Source organism: Oryctolagus cuniculus, chromosome 5, assembly GCF_964237555.1.
Source record: "Oryctolagus cuniculus chromosome 5, mOryCun1.1, whole genome shotgun sequence".
NCBI lineage: Eukaryota > Metazoa > Chordata > Mammalia > Lagomorpha > Leporidae > Oryctolagus > Oryctolagus cuniculus.
The window spans coordinates 82,909,620-82,935,152 of NC_091436.1; the positions used below are offsets into that span (position 1 = coordinate 82,909,620).

The 25,533-nt window shown below is 50.0% G+C and overlaps 1 protein-coding gene across 5 annotated transcripts in view; it reads right to left on the minus strand.

The window, feature by feature from the left end:
- The window catches only part of ANKRD6 (ankyrin repeat domain 6), a 201,637-nt gene that overhangs the window by 17,079 nt on the left and 159,025 nt on the right, over nt 1-25,533 (minus strand). For 3 of the 5 annotated variants that reach the window (XM_008263208.4, XM_070073782.1, XM_051855462.2), the window contains 7 exons: nt 22,109-22,207; nt 14,508-14,606; nt 12,916-13,014; nt 6,581-6,679; nt 4,258-4,356; nt 1,872-1,970; nt 973-1,050 (listed from right to left, as the gene is read on the minus strand). In XM_008263208.4, the coding sequence (XP_008261430.2) occupies nt 973-1,050; nt 1,872-1,970; nt 4,258-4,356; nt 6,581-6,679; nt 12,916-13,014; nt 14,508-14,606; nt 22,109-22,207 (672 nt within the window). Of the gene's footprint in view, nt 1-972; nt 1,051-1,871; nt 1,971-4,257; nt 4,357-6,580; nt 6,680-12,915; nt 13,015-14,507; nt 14,607-19,758; nt 20,098-22,108; nt 22,208-25,533 lie in introns of all 5 variants that reach the window. The other 2 variants (XM_070073781.1, XM_008263206.4) reach the window with 1 other exon arrangement.

Here is a 25,533-nt window from a genome sequence, read left to right on the forward strand (position 1 = left end):
TGGTGGTGCACTGAGGTGGTATTCAGAATCTTCTTTTGACACCCTGAGGCTCTGCCCTCTTCTTGAAATATTAGCCAGTATAAACTGGGAAACCGATCAGTGTTTGCTGTGACATAATACACAATAGCTCCAATCTGGAAAGAGCCGAAGTGTCCAATACTTAGGGACAGCAACAGCAACAAAAATACTACACTTCCATTATAGTGAGCAGTTGTGAGGATTATAGCACACTGCATTGTTATAGTTAGGATAAGAGGCAGAATACAAAAAGGTGTAGAAATTGTAGGAACACATATAAAAATTAGGTGTCTGGAAGGTACAGGAAGAAACAGTAACACGTCAGGGGGTGAAATTATGAATAGCTCAGAGATTATCATTACTATACACTTCTTTCTTTTTACTTCATGTCCATTCCAGCTCAAATGATATCAGCTACCATTTTAAAAAATAGAATGACGGCTCAAACACCACTACTCAGTAAAAGAAAACGAAAATGAAAACGAAAAAGAAAAAAGAAAAAAGAAGAAAAAAGGAAAAAGAAAAAGAAAGAATGAATTACAGTGTACCTGACTGGTGGGTGCTCACTGCTCTGTGGGCACAGAGAATGGTCCGTCCCCCTTCCCTCCCCTTCCCTTCCGGAATTCGCTGTTCCACTTGTTGGGTCAAGCTGTTTAATCCGGTGCTGTCTTGCAGGTTTGAACTGAGCTCTCCCCTGTTGAGGAGCTGGGGAATCACGATCCAGGAAGCTGGTCGTGACAGTGAGCCACAGCAGGGAAAGGACACTCACCACAATGAGCTGCACTCTGGTTCCAGTCACCCTGGAGGCCCACCCTGTCCACTGCCTGGCTCCTAAGCCCCTGAATTCCCTATTTAAGTTACTCTGCATTGGTTTCAGCAGCGGACAACCAGAGGCATCCCAGCAACTTTGCAGCCCCACATCCTCAATACAATGGTAAGTGCAGGAAATCCTACCTGGGGAGCCTTAGTGAGGAGAAGAGCAACTTCCGGATTATTGTGGTAGCGGGCAGTCTCCAGTGGAGTCTGGCCTGCCTAAGGAGAGGCACAGGGGAAGACATGTGAGAACAGGACCCCAACCCTGACCACGTGGAGGGGGTAGCTCTACTCGTTCACAGCCCACAGGTGTGTGTGCTCAGCACACACAGCCCTGCACACGACATGCGCTGTTCTTCAGCCTACAGCATCCAGTGGGGGAGCCAAGAGGACATGCTAACCAATGGCACACAGCAACATAGGGCAGGCGCCAACTAAATGCTTTAGGAGGCAAAGGTCTGGAACATTGCCCACCGAGGCAGGCTTCCTGCAAGGACCGGAACGAAGGGAAAAATCAGATGGGATCAAGTAGGGCATTTCAGTGCAGGGAAAACACAAATGACCACAAAATCCAGCCTGGCAATGAATCTTCCCTGGAGAGCACTTGGAGGAGGGCGGAGCCCATGAAGCCACCCTTGAGGAAGAGAGGGTGTGAGCTAGAACCTGGGGTGGGGGAGGAGTGAGACAGGCAGAGGCCATTTTGGAGAGGAAGGGTTTAGCGTGTTGAGACTGATCGATCCTCTGGCCATGTGGCCACTTTTCTTAAGACTACACGTGTCTACAGTTCTGGAACCACCCACTTGTCCATGTCTTTAGACACCTCCAGGCTTCCTCTCACACTGGGTTTGCTCTCTGCACCCGAGAGTCTGAATGTGAAGTCTTGGGGCTTGTCAACCACGGGGCTGCTCAGAGCCAGGGTTCCCTGCCTCAGGGGTCCCAGGGGCTGCGGCAGGGAGAGCCCGCAGGAGTTCAGGAAGTAACACCCCATCCTGAAAAGGAGTGGGAATGGCTTTAGAAGTCGCCACCGCAGCTCAACGTACGTTGTTAACAATGGTCCCATCTGCTCCAGCTTCCAGTAAGATTTTAACCACCTTCTTGTGATTCAGGGCCGCAGCAATGTGAAGCGCTGTGTCTCCAGCCTGAAATTAATCAGAAGAAAGCTTGCTAAACCCGCTCTGACCACGGCACACAGGCCAACAGGGGCTTCTCATCCCCTGGTCTAAGGGTGGGTCTTCAAAGCCAACCCGAGATGGGCCTTAGACTGCAACGGGCCCTCTTTGAAGTGTTTTGTGGTTCTGTTTAAAGAGCTCTTAGAGCCGAATGGCCTATGTAACAGTATCACATTGTTTTACTGACTGGGGATCCCAGAAGTCACAGAACAGGGTTAAATGCAGGGGACAGGAGCCAGCACTGTCTGCTGCCTGTGATGCCCACATTTCACATGGGCTCTGGTTCAAGTCCTGGCTGCTCCACTTCCAGTCCAGCTTCCTGCTAATGTACCTGGGAAAGCAGTGGAGGAGGGCCAGACGAAGCTCCTGGCTCCTGGTTTTGGTCCTCTCCAGCCCTGGCAGTTGTGGCCATTTGGGGAGTGAACCAGCAGATGGAAGATCTCTTTCTCTCTCTCCCCTCCTCTGTAACTCTGCCTTTCAAATAAATAAGCAAAAAATCTTAATTTAAAAAACATCGGGGCAATGGAATGCTGGGCTGGGGTCACTGAGAATGGTGAGACCTGAAGCCTCATGGGGACAGGATGACAGGCAGGAGGCCTGGGGCAGGCAGGCTCATCAAGCCTGAGCATGGACCTGTTCCTGCACCCAGGGGAGTCAGGGGTCAAGGGAAGGGCTTGCTGTCTGAGCCCCGGACTAAGCGGGAGGAGCAGCGATGGCTACTACTACTACTTCTTCTCCTGTTTTTTTTTTTTTTTTTTTTTAAGATTTTATTTATTTGAAAGGCAGAGTTACAGAGAGGCAGAGGCAGAGAGAAAGTCTTCCATCCGTTGGTTCACTCCCTAGATGGCTGCAACAGCTAGAGCTGGGCTGATCTGGAGCCAGGATCCAGGAGCTTCTTCCGGGTCTCCCACAGGGGTACAGGGGCACAAGGACTTAAGCCATCTTCTTCTGCCTTCCCAGGCCATAGCAGAGAGCTGGATCAAAAGAGGAGCAGTCGTGACTTGAACTGGTACCCATGTGAGATGCCAGCACTACAGGGAGTGGCTTTACCTGCTACCTCACAGCGCTGCCCCCGATGGCTACTTCTGACAGCTCCTTCTGCAAGCACTGGAAGGGTAACGGCCCAGCCCTGCAGCTGCCCCAGGGGCCTCCGAGGGGGACATTGGCACTGGAGCCATCTGCAGGTCAGATTCAGGGTGTTCTTTGGGTGGAGACACGGAGAATCAGTGTTCACTATGTACTTATGACTAGCTGTGCTCCGTCTCTTCCTGAATAGCCTGTAAGTACGTTTTTACTTTTCTTCACAAAAAATTACGTTTTCACACAACTGCCAAAGGAGGGTAAGTGCACCTGCAGCTCAATGGGCTGATCCCAAATGCAAACGCCGCCATGTTCCAAACAGAATGATATAACAAATGAGCCCAACAAAGAGATGGATCACCTCCCTGTCAGGTGATCAGGCAGCAGACCATGAACCGTTTTACTTCTTGGGAAGCATGAAAACCCAGCTGTCACCCTAAGGAATGTGTTTATTTCACTGTGGAGCTGCTTCCTTGTGAGTGTGGGGGAGCAGCCATGTAGCAATGGTTTCCAATCCTGGCTGCACACTGGAATCCACTGGGTGCCTGGGTCCTAGTCCTAGGTGGTCTGATGCCATTGGGTGGCAGTGTGGGCTGGAGCTGGGGGAGTTGAAAGATGCCAGGTGACTGTGACAGGCTGCCAAGGTTGAGCAGCCCTGGGTGGTGGGACCGTGTTGGGGGACTTGATTAAGCAGCCTCTGCATTGACTTGGTGATGTGATGGCCTTAGTGGCTTCATACCCAGACAGGGAGCTTTGTAAAAGTACCAGTGCCTGGACCTCACCCCCAGAGCTGAGGGGTGGGATCCAAGAATGGGATGTTTACTTCCCCTGCTGACACTGCTATGCAAGCAGAGTCAGAGACCCAGGGAGTCACAAGCCTCCCAGTTCCTTTGCTTCCATTCTCCCTTATGGCTTTCCTTTCTAAAATACTATAAAAACAAAATTGGTCCCAGGGTCTCCAAAAACTGTTCCAGAGGAACTGCGGTGCTTGGCATGGGGATGGTAAGAGCACACTTTCTCCAGGAGGCCAGAGAGGACCGCTGGAGTCCGGGCAGGTAGGAGGGCAGCAGCTCCCAGCAGCCTCCACTCCCATTTGCAATCACACACAAGGTATGTGCTTGGGAGGTAGCCTTGGGAGAAGGGTGCCAGAAGCCATGAAGAGGACGCATGCACTGACCTGGTTCTTTTCATGGACAGAGCAGAAAGCACTGAGGAGGAGCCGAATGATGGACAAGTGATTGTAGCGCGCCGCAACGTGCAAACAGGTGTCGCCTGCCTGCAGACAGAAGTCAAACTCTAAGCACAGTCTGAGCAGTTCCAAAATCAGACAGACAAAACCAAAAGGAAAATACCATTTAAATGCCAGAGGACTACCAGGCGTTCCTTGGGAGCCCTGAGCTGGAAGGCAAGCATCCCCTCTAACACAGATGCCTGCTCCAAGACCTGCAGAACTTGGCTGCTCCTGCAGCCCTGCTTGCTTTCTGCCCCTGCAGAGCCACCACGTGGGCGATAGGAGCCTCTACCTCCAAGTTTATGCACCTCCCCACAAGTCCTGCGGAAGACCCGCGGCAGGAGATAAGGACCCACAAACCCCTGCTCCCCTATGACCCAGAGAGTCTGCTGTAAACTCTATTAAGAGCAACAGGGCGAGCACTGTGGTGCAGTCGGTTAAGCTGACACTTCCGATGCCCGCATTCCAGTGCTGGTTTTGAGTTCTGGCTGCTCCGCTTTCAATCCAGTTCCCTGCTAATGCACCTGGGATACAGTAGATGATGCTGCAAGTACTTAGGCCTGTGCCACCCCTGTGGGGAACCCAGATGGAGTTTCTGGCTCCCAGCTTCAGCCTGGCCCTGTCCCAGCTTTTGCAACCATTTGAGGAGTAAGCCAGCGGATGAAGACCTCTCTGTTACTATGCCTCTCAAATAAATGAATTAATCTTTAAAAAAAAAAAAAAAAAAAAAAAAAAACAGACCAACAGAATTGGTGTTAAGCCACCACTTGGAACACCTGCATTATCAGAGAGGCTTGGTTGGAGTTCTGTCTCTGCTTCCTATCAGCTCCCTGCTAATATGGCATCCTGACAGGCATCAGATGATGGCTCAAGTACTTGGGTCCCTGCTGTCTACATGGGAGACCTGGGTGGGGTTCTGGGCTCCTGGCTTTAACCCTGTCCAGGCTGTTGCAGGCATTTGGGGAGTGATTCAGCACATGGAAGAGTGCTCTCTCTTCCACTCTGTCTCATTATCTTTTAAATCAAATGAGAATACATTTTAAGACATTTTTGAAGAGCAAGCAGCCACTAGGAACACCAAAGGGCATCCAGAAAAGCTCAGGTCTTTCTGAGTGGGCACAGTCTGCCCAATCCCTGCTCCCAGAACACAACAACAGAAGCAGAGCCAGAAAGGCGAGGCTTCCAGCAGCTTCTCTGGACATCTGCATCCCAGCTCTGTCTGGAGATTGAAGAATGCTGGGCCTAACTAACTTCCTCCTCAGGACTAAGATGCAGCCAAGCTCAAAGTGAGGCTCAGAGCATTCTACAACCCTATTAAGCCGGCGCCGCAGCTCACTAGGCTAATCCTCCACCTGCGGCACCAGCACGTGGGTTCTAGTCCCGGTTGGGGCGCCTGATTCTGTCCCGGTTGCCCCTCTTCCAGGCCAGCTCTCTGCTGTGGCCCGGGAGTGCAGTGGAGGATGGCCCAAGTGCTTGGGCCCTGCACCCCATGGGAGACCAGGAGAAGCTCCTGGCTCCTGGCTTCGGATCAGCGCGGTGCGCTGGCCGAAGCACGCTGGCCGCAGTGGCCATTGGAGGATGAATCAACAGTAAAGGAAGACCTTTCTCTCTGTCTCTCTCTCTCACTGTCCACTCTGCCTGTCAAAAAACAACAACAACAACAACAACAACAACAAAACAAAACAAAACAAAAACAAAAAAAAAACAAAAAAAAAAACTATTAAATGAATCTGCCACCCAAAGGGGAGACCCCAACCAGGGCCATTTTTGAGAGAAATCCCAGATCCTCCCACCAACCTTGCTAAGCTTGGGATTTACAAAAGGAAGCGGCTTCTCTGTTGGGGAAGTGGGGGGGATGCACACATGTCCTTTCTGGTCAGGCGTCCTCACTGGGGGACACCTCCAACATCAATAGGACCCACCCCCAGAGGACACTGGGGACCTCCTGTGTGTGCAGCCAACACCATGTGGATGCTGATATTCCTACATTGTCACTGGCCACACACACGCCGGGACAAACGATAAACCAAACTAAGCTGAAGATCAGAGGGAGGAGGCTGGGAGGAAAGCAGCTATTTCCACGTGGTTCTCCTCCTCCTCATGCCCCTCCGGCACCCCGTAAGGAAATGTGGCAAGACACGAATACTTTAGAGACAGTCCCCAGCGCTTCCCCTGTGTTACTCTCCACGCGGCGATACGCTAGGGCGCTTTGGGGTTGCTGTCCCAGGCGGCGCGCGGGGCACACGCGAGGGCCAGCTCGGTCACCCACGTTGTTCTTGAGGTCGGCGCGGGAGCCGCCCAGCAGGAGGACGCGTGTGCTCTGGCAGTGGCAATTCTGGCAGGCCAGGTGCAGCGCCGTGTTCCCCGCCTGCCGGAGAAGCAGAGAGGGGAGGCCGCGTTAGAGCCGCATGCGCGCGCGGGGGTCCAGACTCGCTCAGGGGCAAAGTCACCTCGCTCAGGGGCTCCTGTTCTCTGTCTCCCGATGGCTGCTTCCAGGGGGGTGCTTCAGAGTCCTCTGTCATAAAGCCCTGGTCCCAAGGCCTGGCTCTGCCACTCACCAGCTGAAAGCCACCGCGTGAGGCCCTGCGAACACGCCGCTCGGACCGCTTTCCTGGAGAGCCGGGCTGGACCCGTTCTGTCCCGAGGTGGTGATGATGGACGCGGAGCATCTTGGAAAGCTTTTTTTTTGGAAGCCCTGAAAATGTTGTGCGCATGGGATGCGCTCAACTCCTCTCAGAGACGGCTTCCTGTCCAATATGGACTAGAGCTGTGGCTGTATAAACTCCACCCACAGTAGAGTAAAAAATGCAAAAGCGGGGGCCCGTGCTGTGGTGCAGCGGATTAAAGCCACCGCCTGCAGTGCCGGGATCCCATATGGGCGCCGGTTCTAGTCCCAGCTGTGCCTCTTCCGATCCAGCTCTTGCTATGGCCTGGAAAAGCAGAAGATGGCCCAAGTGCTTGGGCTCCTGCACCCACATGGGAAGACCTGGAGGAAACTCCTGGCTCCTGGCTTTGAATGGGCGCAGTTCCTGCTGTTGTGGCCAATTGGGGAGTGAACCAGCAGACAGAAGACATTTCTCTCTCTCTGCAGCTCAAACTTTCAAAATAAATAAATAAATCTTTTCAAAAAATACAAATAGGGGCCGGCACTGTGGCATAGCTGGTAAAAGCTGCTGCCTGCAAGTGTTTTTTTTTTTTTTTTAATATTTATTTATTTGAAAGGCAGAGTTAGAGAAGGAGAAGCAGAGAGAGAGAGAGAGAGAGAGAGAGAGAGAGAGAGAGAGAGAGAGAGGTATTCTATCTGCTGGTTCACTCCCCAGTTGGCTGCAACAGCAGGAACTGTGCCCATCCAAAGCCAGGAGCCAGGTGTTTCCTCCAGGTCTTCCCACATGGGTGCAGGGGCCCAAGGACTTGGGCCATCTTCTACTGCTTTCCCAGGCCATAGCGGAGAGCTGGATCAAAAGTGGAGCAGCCAGGACTTGAACCAGTGCCCATATGGGATGCTGGCACTGCAGGCAGCAGCTTTATCCACTATGCCACAGTGCTGGCCCCATAAAAATAAATAAATCTTTAAAAAAAATGGCTAAGAAAAACATGAAAAATGTTCATTATCACCAGCTATCAGGCAGATGCACAGTAAAATCACAACCAGAAATCATTCCACTCGAGTTAGAATGATTATTATCCCAAAGTCGAAAAACAACAAATGCTGGCAGGCATATGGGAAAAAGGGGATCCTAATATACTGTTGGTAGGAGTGCACATTGGTATAACCATTACGAAAAACAGTATGAAGATTCCCCTAAAAACTAAAAATAGATGTACCATATCACCTAGCCATCCCACTTCTGGGAATATATCCAAAAGATATGAAGCCAGTATATGGAAGACATGTTGCATTTCCATATTTATTGCAGCTCAGTTCACAATAGCTAAGATTTGGAATCAACCTAGATGTCACAGATGGATAAAGAAAATGTAGTATATATATATATGTGATGGAACATTTACTTAGCCATAAAAAAAAAAGAATGAAATCCTGATGTCAGCAAAAAAATGAATGTAACTGAGTTAAATAAGCCAAAGAAAAATAAATTCCATGTTTTCTGTCATATGAGGAAATTAAAAGAGTATGAAAAATGTGTGGATGTCATATTTGCTATATAGATATTATAAATGTTGTCTTCACTGAATTATACCATCTATAATAATATACCCTTCTTTACTTTATGATCTTTATCATGAACTCCACATGTGATAGCATTATCCCTGCTTTTAAGAAAAATACTATGGGGGCAGCACTGTGGTGTAGTAGATTAAGTCTCTGCCTGCAGTGCTGGCATCCCACATGGGTGCTGGTTCGAGTCCTGATTGCTCCACTTCCCATCCAGCTCTCTGCTGATGTGCCTGGGAAAGCAGTGGAGGATGGCCCAGGTGCTTAGGCCCCTGCATCCATGTTGAAGAAGCTCCTGGCTTCGGATCAGCCCAGCTCTGGTTGTTATGGCCACTTGGGGAGTGGACCAGTGGATGGAAGACCTTTCTTTCTTTCTCTCTTGCTGTTTTAACTATACCTCTCAAATAAATAAATAAACCTTAAAAAATAAAATAAAAACATTTAAAAATAAAAAAGAAAACTGTATGTGTAGGTATGTCTATAGAATTTACATGTGAAATAATATGGTAAAATGTTAAAAATTGTCAAATCTATGTGTGTTCCTTGAGCTCTTTTTACTTTTGTGTAATAGTTATACTATTTTTAAAATAAAAAAGAACAAGAGGCGAGATACAGGTGTTGTCCACCACTTGGCCCGCAGACTGAGACCGGGGACGGAGCCTATAGCATAGCACAGCACAGCACAGCATAGCACAGCTGGCCCACGGAGCGGGGTTGCAGTCTGGCAGAAGGAACCGCATGACAGATCTTTGCCTGGGGGGTGGGGGCAGGGCCCACCAGGCTGCTCCGAACCTCCAGAAGAGGAACGAGAAAAGCAGGAGTGGGGGTCTGGCGTGGCCTCAGAGGGCCTGGGTGCGCTCAGCAGGCTAAGTGCCTGAGCTCAGGGTTTGTCTGCTCCGAGCTCCGCTCCGGAGCTGGAGGCCTGCAGAGTGGCCTGGTAGAGCCCTCCGGCTGTCCACCTAGGGTGCGAGACTAGGACTGAGCAAACAAAAATCAACAAAAGCAGACTGGATGCCAGCTGCTCAGTCACCTCCCCTCATAACCTGGGCTCTGACCAGCAGGGTGGGGGTTGGGGGTTGTCGTCAGTGACTGTCCTCTCCTGGAACTGAGAAGTACAGGCCTGAGGGTCTCGAGAGCTCAGTGTTGTCAATGCTCGCTCTGCAGGATGAAGGCCTGAAGGAGCTTTGTAACAATAGCTGGTCAGGGGCTGGCTCTGTGGTGTAGCGAGCTAAGACTCTGCCTGTGGCGCTGGTATCCCATATGGATGCCAGTTCGAGTCCCAGCTGCTCCACTTCCAGTCCAGCTCTCTGCTATGGCCTGGGATAGCAGTAGAGGATGGCCCAAGTGCTTGGGCCCCTGCATCTGCATGGGAGACCTGGAAGATGCTCCTGGCTTTGGATCAGCACAGCTCTGGCTGCTTCAGTCATTTGGGGAGTGAACCAGTGGATGGAAAACTTTTCTGTCTCTGCCTCTGTCTCTCTGTAACTCTGCCTTCCAAATAAACTTTTTTTTTTTTTAATAGCAGTGCATGGCACAGGAACTGTAGCACCTGTGGCGCTGGCACTGGTTCGAGTCTCAGCTGCTCCACTTCTGATACAGCTCCCTGCTAATGTGCCTGAGATTCTCAGAAGAAGCTCCTGGCTCAAGTCTTGCCCAGACCTTGGTGTTGTGGCCATGTGGGGACTGAAACAGCAGATGGAAGATGTCTCTGTATCTCCTTCTCTAACTCTGCCTTTCAAATAAATAAATCTAAAAAAAAAAAAAAAATTAGCAGTGCACACCTGCAAACCTTGGAGGGACTGGGACTGACTTAGCAAGGTGGGGAGGCTGGGGCTGTCCCAGGGTTAGCACGGAAGTCCCACATTCTGGGGAATCCTGCCATCTAGGGCAAATAGGGACAGTCCCCCTTAAGCCTGGTTGTCAGGGATTCTGTGGTTACGTTTGGTTCTCCCCGTTTTTTGTTTCACGTTGCCTAGGAGAGTCCTCTGGGCAGCCAGCTGGAGAACCACCGCTAGCTCCGTCCTCAAGAACAGAGGATCCCTGTTCTGGACTCTCCACTCCCTGTGCAAGGGATGGTGCTTGGCTTGGTAAAGTCCTGACTGCACATGAAGTCAGTCCTGTCAAAGGTGCTGGCTTCATGGCAGTCATTAAAGACATGCAGAATCAACAAGGGAAACACAGGGAGTCTGAAGAAGGTTCTAGAACTATGTCACACCAATTTTATTCTGCCAGTAAGAAAATATGACATGGCAATTAAGCTACTGCTTGGGATACTTGTATTTCATACCAGAGTGCATGGGTTTGTGTCCTGGCTCTGCTGCTGCTGCTGCTTTTTTGTTTTTTGTTTGTTTGTTCGTTTTTTTTAAGGATTTATTTTTTACAGGAGAGTCAGAGTTACACAGAGACAGGAGAGGCAGGGGGAGAGAGAGGTCTTCCATCCGATGGTTCACTCCCCAATTGGCTGCAACAGCCGGCAGCAGGAACAGCGCCGATCCGAAGCCAGGAGCCAGGAGCTTCTTCCGGGTCTCCCATGTGGGTGCAGGGGCCCAAGGACTTGGGCCATCTTCTACTGCTTTCCCAGGCCACAGCAGAGAGCTGGATCGGAAATGGAGCTGCCAGGACTAGAACCGGCGCCCATATGGGAAGCTGGTGCTTCAGGCCAGGGCTTTAACCTGCTGTGCCACAGCACCGGCCCCCTGGCTCTGCTTCTAATCCAGCTTCTTGCTAATGTGAACCTTGGGTGAAACAACAGGTGATGACTCAAGTTGTTGGGCCCCTGACACCCTTGTGGGAGACTTGGATTGAGTTCCTGGCTCCTGGCTTCAGCCTGGCTCTGGCTGTTGTGGGCACCTGGGGATGAACCAGTGTGGAAGATCTCTTGGTCTCTAGCTCTCTGCCTTTCATAATTTTCATAAAATGAAAATTTAAAAACTATAAATGGGTTTCAAATTGTTTTTGCACCAAAATTAATGTTTTAAATTCCATTTTTTCCACAAACTTTTTGAAGCATGCTCATGTATATAAATTAAGTAGTGGAGGGGCCGGTGCTGTGGCGCAGTGGGTTAAGCCACCATCTGCATTGCTGGCATCCCTTATGGGCACCAGTTCAAGTCCCAGCTGCTCCACTTCCAATCCAGCTTCTTGCTAATCACCTGGGAAAGCAGCAGAAGATGGCCCAAGTGCTTGGGTTTTCCTGGACCCACCTGGGAGACCCGGAAGAAGCTCCTGGTTCCTGGCTTTGGTCTGGCTCAGACCTTGCTGCTGCGGCCATTTGGGGAGTGGACCAGCAGATGGAAGAGCTGTGTCTCTCCTTTTCTCTCTCTCTGTAACTCTGCCTTTCAAATAAATAAATAAATACATTTTTTGAAAAAGGACTAAATTTTAAAAGAGTAAATTAAGTATTAGGACATGGAAAATATATGATTTTGTACCCCTTTGTCATGTTCCTTAGAAAATTGAGAACAGTATTTTCAAAATCCTTATTTATTATTTTGAAAGGCAGTGAAAGAGAGAGAGAGACAGACAGACAGACACACCGTCCATCCACTGGATTGTTCTCCAAACACCCACAACAGTCAGGGTTGGGCCAGGAACTCCATCCAGGTCTCCACATGGTGGGCAGGGACTCAAGTACTTGGGCCATCACCTGCTGTCTCCAGGATATGCATTAGCAAGAAACTGGATTGGAAGCAGGATATCCAGGACTTGAACCAGGCACTCTGATATGGGGTGCAGGCATCCCAAGTGGTGACTACCTGCTGTGCCACAACATCTCCACAAAAACAATGATTTTAATATTAACTATATCCTATAACGTGAATGAGTGATCATTTTAAGTCGCCCTCCATCTTCCTCCTCCTCTCTCGCAGTAACCGTTGTGGATAGGATCTGACCACCAGGCTTACTGGTTTCTGAGAACACGGTCTCAAGAGGGTAATGGTGGGTAAGAGGCCAGCGCCAATTTTAAGGCTCTCGCTCTGCTTTGCCCGACTGCCGCCCAGAGGTGGTTGCCCTCACGCTTCTTCCAGCAGTGTCTGAGTGAGCTCCCTTCACGCACTCTGGCTAACACCGGGTATCAGCATTTTAAACTCCTTTGCTGATATTTTCAAAATGCCAGTTCTCAATTGCTGTATTAATAGCAATGGTAATAGCTGTGTTAATAACTACTGCTGTTTTAATAGTGTCCAAATGATGGGGGCAGGAGGCAGGGGCTTGTCCCACCAGCAGGGCCCCAGCGCTACTGACCTGGAGTATCAGCGTGCTTCTCCCTTCTTGGCACACGGACCAGCGGGTGGGGCTGACCACGCCAGGCCCCCCGTGCCGCTCTGAGCTGTGGCACTGTTCACAGAAGGTGTTCCCCCACCCCCACCCTGGGGAGCAAGTCCCCCTCCCCCACCTGTGAGCAAGTTCGAGCACACCCTGGGCCTCACCTTGTTCTTGGCCAGTACGTTGGCTCCTGCTTGAATGAGCAGCTTGGCAGACTGGCTGAAACCATGCCAGGACGCTTCGTGCAGGGCCGTGTTCCCGTCCTAAGGGACACACAGGGGGACAAGGCAATCACTCAACACCTACTTGTTCGCATGGTCATCAACACGTCACGGTGAGTTTCTAGGGCATTCCCCAGGGCCTTTCTCAATGGGGGTTCCTCATCTGAGCCCCGACGGAACAGCTTGAGTGCCAAATCTCTACTCACATGGGAAGAACCACAAGAGCCGGAGAAGCCACGTGAGCTCATACCACCCGGTGGCTGCCTTCGGCACCAGGCCTCAAGCTTTTCTTAAGAGACGGGTTGAGGAAGGCTCCAGGGCCCATGCAGGGGAAGCAACACAGGAGGGCACCTTGCCCATTCCTCCCCAGCTCTGCCCCCAGCACCAGGGAGGACCTAGCAGAGCCAGAATCCAGCTTCAAGAGTGCCAGTGCCTGGCAGGTGGATCCCTGTCCCCCAATTTTTTTTTTAATCCAAGTTTAATCTCATCCAACTCAATCCAAAGGTCTCCGAACCCCCAACAAATGAGCAGGCTCTGAGGAAGCAGTGATTGTAAAAATCAAATGTCCTCAACAAGCAGTTTTCAAACAAAAACCAATTAACACAGCTCAGATTTGCTTAACCCACTACAAAAGAAGCAAGAAGCATCACTAAGTACGGTGAGTGGAGTGCGATGGGGAGGAAGCCATCCCAGGGAGAGGGAGCACCACGCGGACAGTGGAGACGCCCTCCCCATGCTGTTCCAGACCAGCGCACAGGGCAGTCACCCAGGGCGCTGCAGGCGCATTCGCCTACTCTGTCTGGGTTCCACACTGTTGCCCCTGGAAGTTTCTGGAAATATGCACAAAAGAGGCCAGGCTTACTACTGCTGACACACACAGGGGGAGTCTAGGATCCCCAAGGCACAGAGCTGGTCAGTATGTGCCCTGGCCAGGCGGAGTGACAGCAAACGGAGAGGGGAGGAGGGGCCCTCGGGTCACAGGGTGAGGGCGCTGGGTGCTTTTCCATCGGGGCTGCACAGGTGTGAACAGGCAATAAAAGTCACAAGCAGCCAGGTGAGCACCTCTGCTTTTTGTGTATATTACCTTGAACACAAAGGTTACCGAGACAAGCAGAGGCTGCGAGGCCCTTAATTGTCAAGTTCCACGTTTTAAGATTGTCCAATAATTTAAAAACATTGGGGCAACACATAGTATGCTATTAAGATTTCTTAAAGAATTAGTTTCACTTATTTTCTTCCTTCCAACATAAAGAAATCAATTTTGCTCACTTATCCAAAAAATAAAAAGCAAATTAAATTCACATCCTTTTCCCCTGCTCCCACATCCGGGCCCTCCATGGGTCATCATTTTTAAGATTTTTTCCCCTTATTTAGATTTGTGCGCTTGTTATTGGTGCCACAGCGCAGGGGAAAGCAAAACAGAAAACTGGCTGGGGTGCTAGCACTCTGTCATGTTGAATCATGAACGCTAAGACCTAAGAAGGACACTATCTCGAGTGCTCGACAGGCCCCACGCCGCCTGCGCCCTGCCTCACCTTGTCCTGCCTGTCCAGGGCACAGCCCTCCTGGATGAGCGCCGCGATGATCTCCGTGTTCCCCACCACTGTGGCCCGGTGCAAGGCAGTCTGGTCCCCCTGCAAAGCGACACAGAGGTAGGGACAGTGGTCAGCTCTCCCCAGGACGCTCCTGCACCCAGACACAAGTCGAGGTCCCCACACAGAACACGCTGGTTCCCCACGGAAGGGCTTGGCTACCAGGTTTTGTGGCTTGTTAGATGACATGCTTGGCACAGCCCCCTTCCTCACATACCTACAGAGGTCCTTAAGCCAACAGCAAGAACAGGTCTCAGCCCAGACTGATGTCCGAATGAGGGTCAGGCCCTCCCCTGCCATCCCAGGGATGTGGCTGTCGGGTGTGAGAAGAGCAGGTGTGGGAGCCGGGCTGTGTAAACCGGTAGCTGCCTGGAGTCGTAACGAATCCCGAGTCCTCGGGCTCCCGGCTGGCAGAGGATTCACTCTGCAGCTCTGCCACTTGGTGGCACCCAGGATCTGATGACAGGTGTGGCATTTGTTCACTGACTTGTACTAGCCAAGAGCAATGGAGGGCTTGGCTCTGCCTCATCTGAGCGCAGCCTATCCCTGCAGACCTCGAAGGAGCCTCCTCATACCGCCCTCCCTGATTCATTCTGCATTTTCACCCCTTTTCTCCCAGGATCAGATTCCTTGGATTGCAGACTGTTTTTTTTTCCTCCTTCAGGCGCCAAAGGCAACTTGATTCTTTCCCCTAATTGCAGCACAGAGGAGGACAAAACACCCCCGGAGGTAAGAAGGTCAAGACTGTAAGGAGAGAGTTCTGAAGTCTCCAGAAGCACACTTGATCTCTGACACAGTCCCAGGAAGGCGAGTTGGGGCAAATCAGGTTGAGCCTGAAGTCCAGGCCTGAAAGGGAGATGCGTGAACCATGTGACAATTTTGGAAAGCACTGGGCACAGGGCAATGGAGTTGGGACACCTGGGTTGCCCATGGCTCTGGGAGGAACCTGCTACCTTGTGGGACCTCGGGATCTTCACCTGTATAACAAGGGGCTCCACGATCCCTCCAGGTCCCTCCCTTCCCTCCTCAGAGTTTTGTGTAAATGCCATTTCTGGGCAGAGCACAGCAGGTGCAAGGGGCACCCTCTGGAACCTTCCTGGTGGTGGAAAGAGGGACTAGTACGAGACAGACGACGGAGAGAATTCTTTAAAGAGGGATTCAATATTGCCTGTAAACAACCTGAGGAAACGTCAATAAATACCAGTACATATGAAAGGCATTTATGGGAAACAGCTCTGGAGATGGGTGACGGTGATGGTGATGGTGATGGTGATGGCACAGCAACGGGAATGTAAAGTGTTACGTGCATTTTATTATAGCAGTGAAACACTCAATGCTAGTTAAAATCCAAATTTGTTTTAAATTTAAAAAGTTGAGGGGGGCCTGCATTGTGGTGCAGTAGGTTAATCCCCCGCCTGCGGTGCCAGCATCCCATGTGGGCACTGGTTCTAGTCCCAGCTGCTCCACTTCCGATCCAGCTCTCTGCTATGGTCTGGGAAGGCAGTGGAGGATGGCCCAAGTTCTTGGGCCCCTGCACCCATGTGGGAGACCTGGAAGAAGCACCTGGCTCCTGGCTTTGGATTGGCGCAGCTCTGGCCATTGCAGCCATTTGGGGAGTAAACCAATGGAAGGAAGACCTTTCTGTCTCCCCCTCTCACTGTCTGTAACTCTACCTCTCAAATAAAATAAATGATAAAAATCTTAAAAAAATAAAAAGTCAAGGGCCCAGTTTTGCGGCACAGCAGGTTAAGTTACCACCTGGGACACCCGCATCCCATATCGGGAGTGCAGGGTCGAGTCCCAGCTGTGCTTTCCACCTCCCTTCCCACTACTGGGCCTGTGACGGCAGCAGAAGATGCTGCCTACGTAGGAGACCTGGATGTCGTTCCAGGCTCCTGGCTTCAGCCTCGTTTAGCCTTGGCCATCGTGGCCGTTTGAGATGTGAACAAGCAAAAGGATGATTATTTCCCTCTCTGTGCTTTTCAAATAAGTAAAATAAGTCAGTCCTGAAAAACAGAATTTAAAGAGTCTCCCTTTAAAAATTCATAAGGGCAGGTGATTCTTGTTTTCTCCTCCATACTTCTTCCTATGTTCCAACCCTGTATATTTAATGCATAACTGAGCGTCAGGAAGGATGTGTGGAATTTAAGGTGATGTGCAGTGGTGTGCTCAGGGTACGCAGTCTGTGACCACGATTTCACCCACTGTCGTCACTCCCTACCCCTCCCCTCGGCTCCTAGACGCTCGTTCCCATTAGAAACCAGGCTTACACGGGCTTTCTTCTCCCCATTTTCTCAGACCCCTTATTCAAAGAGGACCCTGTCTGTGAGCCAGGCAGTCAGAGAGGAACGTGGTCACGGGGTCAGTGGATGCATGTGTCCATTTAAGGAATACGAGGGATCTTCAAAATGTTCACAGTGGTGGTAGTGGGGGTGCATCTGGCACAGCAGTAAGTCCTTACGTGGGATTGCCTCGTTGAACCCCATCTTCCTGCCAGTGCACCTCCCGAGAGGCAGCAGGTAATGGATGACTCAAATGCTGGGTACCTGTCACCAAGGGGGTACACCTGGCGTTCCTGGCTTCTGCCTGCCCCAGCCCTGGCTGTTACAGGCATTTGGGCAGTGAACCAGTGGATGGAAGATCTCTGTTTTTCTGTCACTCAAATAAAATGAAAATTAAAAAAAAAAAGCAAAGCTCATGTTTAAAAAAAGTTAGTTGACAGAAAATGCATATTAAAAAAAACTATGCATGGATTTCAAAAATCTTTTGTGCCAAAATAAACTTATTTTTTGAATTATATTTTCCAGGAACTTTTTGATATGCCCTCATATTTCTAGATAAGATCTACTTGCCCACAGAAGCAATTGTATAAGATAGAGCTTACGTTTTAACTTTTTAAAACTTTAAGAACTTTTTTTTTTTTAAACAGGAAGAGTGGACAGTGAGAGAGAGAGAGACAGAGAGAAAGGTCTTCCTTTGCCGTTGGTTCACCCTACAATGGCCGCCGCGGCCGGCGCACCGCGCTGATCCGATGGCAGAAGCCAGGTACTTCTCCTGGTCTCCCATGGGGTGCAGGGCCCAAGCACCTGGGCCATCCTCCACTGCACTCCCGGGCCACAGCAGAGAGCTGGCCTGGAAGAGGGGCAACCAGGACAGAATCCGGCACCCCGACCGGGACTAGAACCCGGTGTGCCGGCGCCGCTAGGTGGAGGATTAGCCTAGTGAGCTGCGGCGCCGGCCTAGAAGAACTTCTAAGACTTCTTAGGTCCCCATCAGGCTGGGGATGGGTGCTTCTAAGAGGGATCTCCAGCACATGTACAATCGCCGACGCGCTGAGGAAGACGGCGCTCTGTTCTGAACAAGACTGGGGAGACGACAGCCCGCTCATTGAAGACAGCACCAGCATGGCCAGATTTCCAACTGCTCGGCGCTTTCGAGACTCCCACAGCCCGCAGCCGTTCCCTAGCACTCCTCGGACCGATCAGAAGAACCTTAACCACTGCCTGTGCTGTGTGTGACACGTGAGCGACAAACTCTGAGCACGTGGGTCACACCAGCCACTCTTGGCGAACAGATTATCACATGCAGGGCGTGCCTGGTTAGGGTTTAGGGCAAAAGTCTCCTCGTAGTTCACACGCTGCCCACTGAATCACGAGTGCCGGCCGCTTTGGAGCCAGCGCGGAACCATTATTTATGACTTGCAGCCATCAGCAACCTACGAGCGTGCCTCCCCTCTCCTCTGTGAAACCCCTGCTCAGTGCAAGCAGCTAGATCCAACTCTCAGGTCAGTTCTTCAGAGTAAACTCTCCGAGGGGTGATCAGGGCCAGTGGAGGAGCTCTACCGACTCGAGCAACGCTGCAGTGAGAAGACAGGTTGTCCTAAGCCAGTGGGCACAGCGGTCTCTTTCTCTGCGGGGACCCCATAGCCGCACTGCCTGACTCCAGGCCACAACTCCTCTCCTGGCTTCCTTGGTCAGATAAGCACTGCTATGAAGGCCAAATTCAGCTTCCTCTGCCACCTCGCCCCCTACACTGGGGGCTGTCCTCAGTTGGACTGCTAGTGTTGCTTACGCTCGCTGGAACGGTCCTGGGCTGGGTGATCCATTTCCTCTGGCTCTTAGAAACCAGCCGCTCTCAAGCTACTGCAGTGAGAACTTAAAGGCTCTGAGAGACACCGAACACCTAAACAAAGACTGCCTTGGTTATCATCTCGGAGCTACTCTGCCTTAGAACACAACACAAACAATTTCTCATGGAGACACCCTCAGCTGAAGCAGGGTCAGTTACCTAATGAATCGACCCTTTGCTTCTAGAAGATTAAAATTCACTGTTGAAACACTTCCTTCTGGAAACACGACAGAGAATAAGATGTGCCCTCAAATATATACCAACAGATCCAAGCAGCACCTTTGACATAATGCTTATTTCTATACGATCTAAATCAATCATGACATTCTAAAACTTTGAAAGAAAAATGTTGGGAAAAGTACAGTGCTTTCAGCAGCATTTGCTAATATTTGTTCAGTGAATATTTACTGATCCCCTACTGTGTGTCTAATGCTATGATATCTCATTCTCTCATTTTATTGATAAATCTAGCCTGGGAAAACCAGCCAATTTGAGTAAGCATAGTTGGGCCAGAATTCAGATTATCAAGTCCTCTGCCAACCTGCACAGCCAATTAAGCTTAGGAGGGCCTCAAATAGACCAGGTGCCTCTGTGGGTTTATACTGCCTGTTTATGGCATTGTCAAGCTTAGCACACTTCTTTGGCCACTCTCAGTGCCCAAGCAGTATCTGATGAATAATTAATATAAGGAAGCAGAGGGGAAAATGTTGCAGCTGAAAATGAAAAGCTGGCAACCTTGCAGGTTGGAACTTTGGTCTGGAACACATTGACCCATTTGCAAAAGTACACGAACTGCCAGCTCTCGGCTTTTCTGAGACATTGGTGGTATTTTTTTTATTTAGGAATTTTAAGAGCTTTCTGACCCCTGAGGTCCAAGTCTTTGAAATACTTTTTAGTTTTCTCTCCCACATAGTGAAAAAGAGTGAGTACAGCATTGGCAGATTTCAAAGCCAAGTTCACGGAAGAGAGCCCAGTCATGCAAGGGTGGGGAATACCCCTGCAGGTGCACAGGCAGACATGCTGCAAGGAAGCTCAAGACAGAGTGTGCGTAAAGCAAGTTGCTGACCTCGTCTTCTCCCTCTGATCTTCTAGGGTTCTTCCTAGCCTTTCTTCTCTGGTTTTTCTTATTTTTTTCTTCCTTCATGCCTTTTACTGTGGCCACAGGGTCCTGGACTATTTCTGAGGTTGGGGCCGTGTGATTGCTCATGGACCAATCAAAGATGGCATCATAGCTCCACTCAGAGTGGACAGGATTGGTGGGAAGCAAGAGAGAATTTGCTCCTGGAGTTGCATATTCTAAAGAACTGGTTTCCGCAGGTTGGATTTCATAATAATCCCACTCCAAGCCACTGGAGGTCATTCTTCCACTAATTCTCAGTCTTTACCATGCCATCAAGATCAGTATCTGTAGAATATGAAGCGAGCAGTAAATTCTTCACAACATTAACTTTTTGTTTCTACCCACCATCCAAGATAGAAAAAAATCATTCCAGAAGTTTCCTAATAATTCATCTCCCAGTTACTTTAAAGAACACACACAGAATTTTCATCCTCAAACTTAGATGTATTTCAAGGCGATTCATCAATGGGCACAACAATCACACAGAAGACAGGCATGGATCACACTGGCAGGTGCACAACTTCAGAACTAGTCAAGTTCTGCCCTCTCCTCTCCCAGCTGTTTTCACAATGCATTTTGTTGCCGTACTTGTTTTGTTTAAGGTTTATGGAGCAAGCGATATGCATCATGTGTCCAGAGCAAGGGGGGAAAATGCCAGAGAATAATCCCAGTGAATGAAAAGGGGTGGCTCCTGTCTGAAGGTGGATCCAGCTTTCCTTGGGCTGACACGTCTCACCCTGGCTACCTTATGAGAACTGGGTCTGTTTTGCTTTCTACCTTGCCTGAGAGAAACAGCAGCAGTTCCAGGATGTTAGGATGGGTTGTGTGCGGGAGAACACGGTGACACTCAGAGCTCAGGACTCAGGGTCATGGTGCTAAGTTGGATTGGCCAGCATGTCTGGCTCCGTGGCCTGGCCACTGAGGTAGGTAAGGACTTTCACCATGCACAGAGAAGACCAGAGGCACCCCAATACCTTTGAGCCAGCAACTCAATGTCCTACTTTTTCAGTGTCAGAAACTATTTTCTGTATTTCCCCTCCTGTCATCTAGTGAGATGATCAGGAAAGCTCTGATGGCTACAGTGCAGAAAAAATGAAAAACTACTCTGACCCAAGGTAAAAACAACTGCTTAAAGCTACATCAGCATCTTTGGAAAACAATCATTCTGATGACCCAACAGACTCCAGAGATAACTGGAGATTTATGAAACACACTGATGGCCTTCTGCCCACGTAAAAGACAATGCCGTGTTCAGTGACATCTTGGCAAGTGCTGTCCTTCCCACTGGTCATTGCGCTCGCCAAGCAGTCTGGTAAATCACACCCCAGCACACCTGAGAGTCTGACATTTGAAAAGCGCTCGATAATCTCAGCTCTCAAGGGTGAATCTGGAAGAGAACACGGAAGTCCAGACTCCCGGGGGGTCTGCGCCTTACAACATTTCTTACTTCTTACATCCTATCACACATGTGACAGTTGAAATAGATTCTGAAAATAGTTTCAATCACATGATCCTAGGATCTTTTCCTAACAGCTCATTGGAAGACAATTTCTATGATCCCTTCCTAGAGAACCCATCCAATGGGGCAACCCTATGTACTACGGACCCCACCCTGGCCACTGTGCTTTGACACAGGAGTGGACACCTGACCCTAGGGGAGTGACAGTCCTTCTCCAGTTTCAATGAGCAGAAGCAAGGCTGAGTTGGTTGGCAGCCATGTGTCCGTACTAGCGCAGAAGCAGAGTAAACCCCTTCTGGGTGCCTTTTTCCTGGATTCCAGGAGATCCATGTCTTCTTATCTTATTGAATAGGTCCTTTTCAACTACAAGGACACTAAGAGAAATCCAGGTGAGAAAAGGAAAGAAATCATTTTTAAGCCCCATCTTTGCCTCAAGGTTGAATTTGGTTAACACCTCACATATCCAGCAGGCCTTGCCCACAATCACTGGGGGTGTCCGTGTGCTCCTTTGTACTGGGGCAGGACACAGGCAAAATGCCCTGTAAGCCTCTGCACTTGAATGCTAACAGATAGGGCATGAAACATGGGCTAGAATCACCCTTACCCCCAAAACCTGACTTGCTACTGACAACAGGCCCAGAGCAAGTCTTCAGGAGGAAGTTGTTAAGACTGTGAGGATCCAGCTAATGCTAAAAAAAAAAAAAAAAAAGAAAAAAAGTGCTAGCAGCACATTCTTGACCCTCCCCCCACAGCTGCTAATTCATTGTACTGTGGATGTCCAGGCAGACAAGCTTTCCCACCAAGCCCTCCCTTGGGAGAACGACAGCTTCTACTCACATCATCCTGGACATCGAGGTCACAGCCAGCCTTCAGCAAGATCTGGACCACAGAGAGATGGCCCTTATTGGCAGCAAGGTGCAGAGGGGTCCGGCCATGCTGTTAACACAAAGCAAACACTGATTTCAGAACAAGACATCAAAATCATTTCTTTAGGGGTCAGGGGGTCCGGGGTAAAGTTCCCACAGGAGTGTTTAGGGCGATCACTCCTCTCACCGCCCCTTTGGTTTGACAGGAGTTTCTTATGGATTTAACCAGAATACAAGTTTGTCACAGTCACTTGGGTGATTGGCTTTGTAACTAACAGCAAAATGCTCACAAGCGATGCTATCCTTCAGTGCACAACTTTGTTACCCTCTCAAGTAGCAAACTAAGGAGCAGGTCAGCCTGGGGCTTTGGTCGTCTCATATTTTCCCACTGGTGCTTATTCTACGGGATGAGAAAATGGTCTGGATAAAACCAACCAGGGCAGAGGTAGGGGGAACAACAAAACGTCCAGCTAACCAGCCTCAGAAAAATTTGGTTGATAACTACCGTCCAAACCGATGAGGGGAGTTTCTTCTTCATTTAAAAACAGATTTTAAAGTTATAAAATATTCCGGCCAAAAATATTGAAAATGTTCAAAATTTTTTAAAAATATATTAATATCGTACAAGGCACATATCCACCACACATTTTAAGACGACACTGGGGCCGGTGCCACGGCTCAATAGGCTAATCCTCCGCCTGCGGCGCTGGCACACCGGGTTCTAGTCCCGGTCGGGGCGCTGGATTCTGTCCCGGTTGCCCCTCTTCCAGGCCAGCTCTCTGCTGTGGCCTGGGAGTGCAGTGGAGGATGGCCCAAGTGCTTGGGCCCTGCACCTGCATGGGAGACCAGGAGAAGCACCTGGCTCCTGGCTTCGGATCAGCGCGGTGCGCCAGCCACAGTGCGCCAGCCGCGGCGGCCATTGGAGGGTGAACCAACGGCAAAGGAAGACCTTTCTCTCTGTCTTTCTCTCTCTCTCACTGTCCACTCTGCCTGTCAAAAAAAAAAAAAAAAAAAAAAAAAAAAAAACCCCAAAACAAAAAAGACGACATCAGAGAAATCATGAACATTCCTTGTGAATTTCTTCCAGATTTTCCATCTGACTTCCATTGCCAGAGGTCACCCCTCTGTCGAATCATTCTTTGCCTTTCATTATACTTATACTATGTTCTTGTAACCACAGAACACAAAAATATTGCTTTCTTTGTTTCAAGTCTTCAGTAACAGGTATTGAGGATGGGTGTTTGGCCTCGCGGCTAAGACGCCAGTTGGGACACGCAGATCCCACATTGGAGTTCCTAGGTTCAACACCCGGCTCCACTCCCAATTCCAGTTTCCTGCTAATGTGCCCTGGGAGGCAGTAGGTGACAGCTGAAGTATGTGGGTCCCTGTCACATGGCTGGGGGACCTGGTCTGAGTTGCTGGCTCCCAGCTTTGGCGTGGCCCAGCTCTAGCTGTTGAGGGCATTTAGGGAGAGAACTAGAGAATGAGAATTGTTCTAAAATGAGAATAATAATAAATGGTGTCAAAGCATACAGCAGTGTCTTCTTTTTAAGATACTGAGTTTTATTCGTACCGTCACATGTATTCCAGTTCACTTATTCACTCAATCTCCTGCCGATGAGCACTCGCATTGTTCCCCGGGGTTTGCAGCCCATCTCCTCGTGTACCTGAGTGGGCTTCTTAGCCCTGTTGCTGGGTCCCAGGGAAGACCATCCCTTCAACCGCCCTAAGCATGCAGGCTCCAGAAGACCCTAGATCAGCTTCTGCCAGAGAGCCGACCTCCCACCTGCCTAACTCTCCCGATTCTAGGGCACACGTGATGGCCCCTTTGCTTTCCCGCACTCCTAACCCCAGCCCTACCCATGCTGGAACCACACAGCCCCGAGCCACGAGGGTCTCACGTGGCGGCACTGCTCACCATCTTGACCAAACTTCCCAGAGGTCTTTTATCAATATTCGAGCAGGAAAACAACTTTAGGATTTCAATGAAGTACCAATCGTGGGAGAAAACAGAATTGACAGACAGTAAAGGAATTTCATTTCTACGCATGAAACACAGTCAAAGTACGAGCATAATTCTGGAAAGAGGTCAGAGCTCATTTTAAAATTAGAATTCTTAATTAAGAGCAAAGTTACTCTCTTAAAAGAGCGGACTATAAAAAGCTTTTATAAAAAGGGCAGTATCTGAGCTAGGAGGGAGTGACCTTTCTTTGCTGATAACTGCCTCAGCCACATGCTATAGAAACCTTGATTCTTTTTTTTTTTTTTTTTTAATTTATTTATTTGAAGGCAGAGGGTGGAGGAGAGATCTCTCCCATCCGCTGGTTCAGACCACAGCCAGGAGCCTGGAGCTCGGTCATTCGGGTCTCCCACAGATACTTGGGCCATCTGCTGCTGCCTTCTCATATTCATAAGCAGGTAGCTGGATCTGGGGTTGCAGGCAACAGCTTAGCTCTCTGTGCCACTACACTTGCTCCACTCCTGTCTCTTGCAATGAAATGCCCACTGTGGTGTAGTAGGTGCACGTGCCCATATGGATGTCGCTTTGAGTCCCTGCTGCTCCACTTGTAATCCAGCTCCCTGCTAATGTGTCTGGGAAAGCAGTGGAAGACGGCCCAAAATACTCAGACCCCTGCACCCACATGAGAAACCTGGAAGAAGCTCCTGGCTCCTTGTTTCAACCTGGCCAAGCCCTGGCCATGGTGGCCATTTGAGGAGTGTACCAGTGGATGGGAAACCTCTCTCTCTCTGCAACTCCGCCTTTGAAATAAATAGGCCGGCGCCGTGGCTCACTAGGCTAATCCTCCGCCTGCAGCGCCGGCACACCGGGTTCTAGTCCCGGTCGGGGCGCCGGATTCTGTCCCGGTTGCTCCTCTTCCAGTCCAGCTCTCTGCTGTGGCCCGGGAAGGCAGTGGAGGATGGCCCAAGTGCTTGGGCCCTGTACCCGCATGGGAGACCAGGTGGAGGCACCTTGCTCCTGGCTTCAGATTGGCACAGTGTGCCAGCCATTGGGGGGTAAACCAACGGAAAAGGAAGACCTTTCTCTCTCTCACTAACTCTGCCTGTCAATAAATAAATAAATAAATACATCTTTAAAAAAAGTCTACAGTAGACCAGATAGAGCAAAATGACCAGGTTTTACTCTGTAGGGCTGGTTCCAGACTCTGTCATTGCACACCCTTGTTAATTAATTAAACTTGACATTGAACAAGTGACTTTCACAGTTTTCCAAGGCATTCTGAAACAGAGTTCACCACGTGTGTGAGGAGAAAAACGTGTGTGCTGTGAATGAGGTGATGGCGTGGAGGACATAGCTCATTTGCACTGGAAAGTACAGACCATGGTCGTGACAGGTGCTGCAAAAGGGGGCACAGAGTAAGGAGTCTTGGGTGCCAG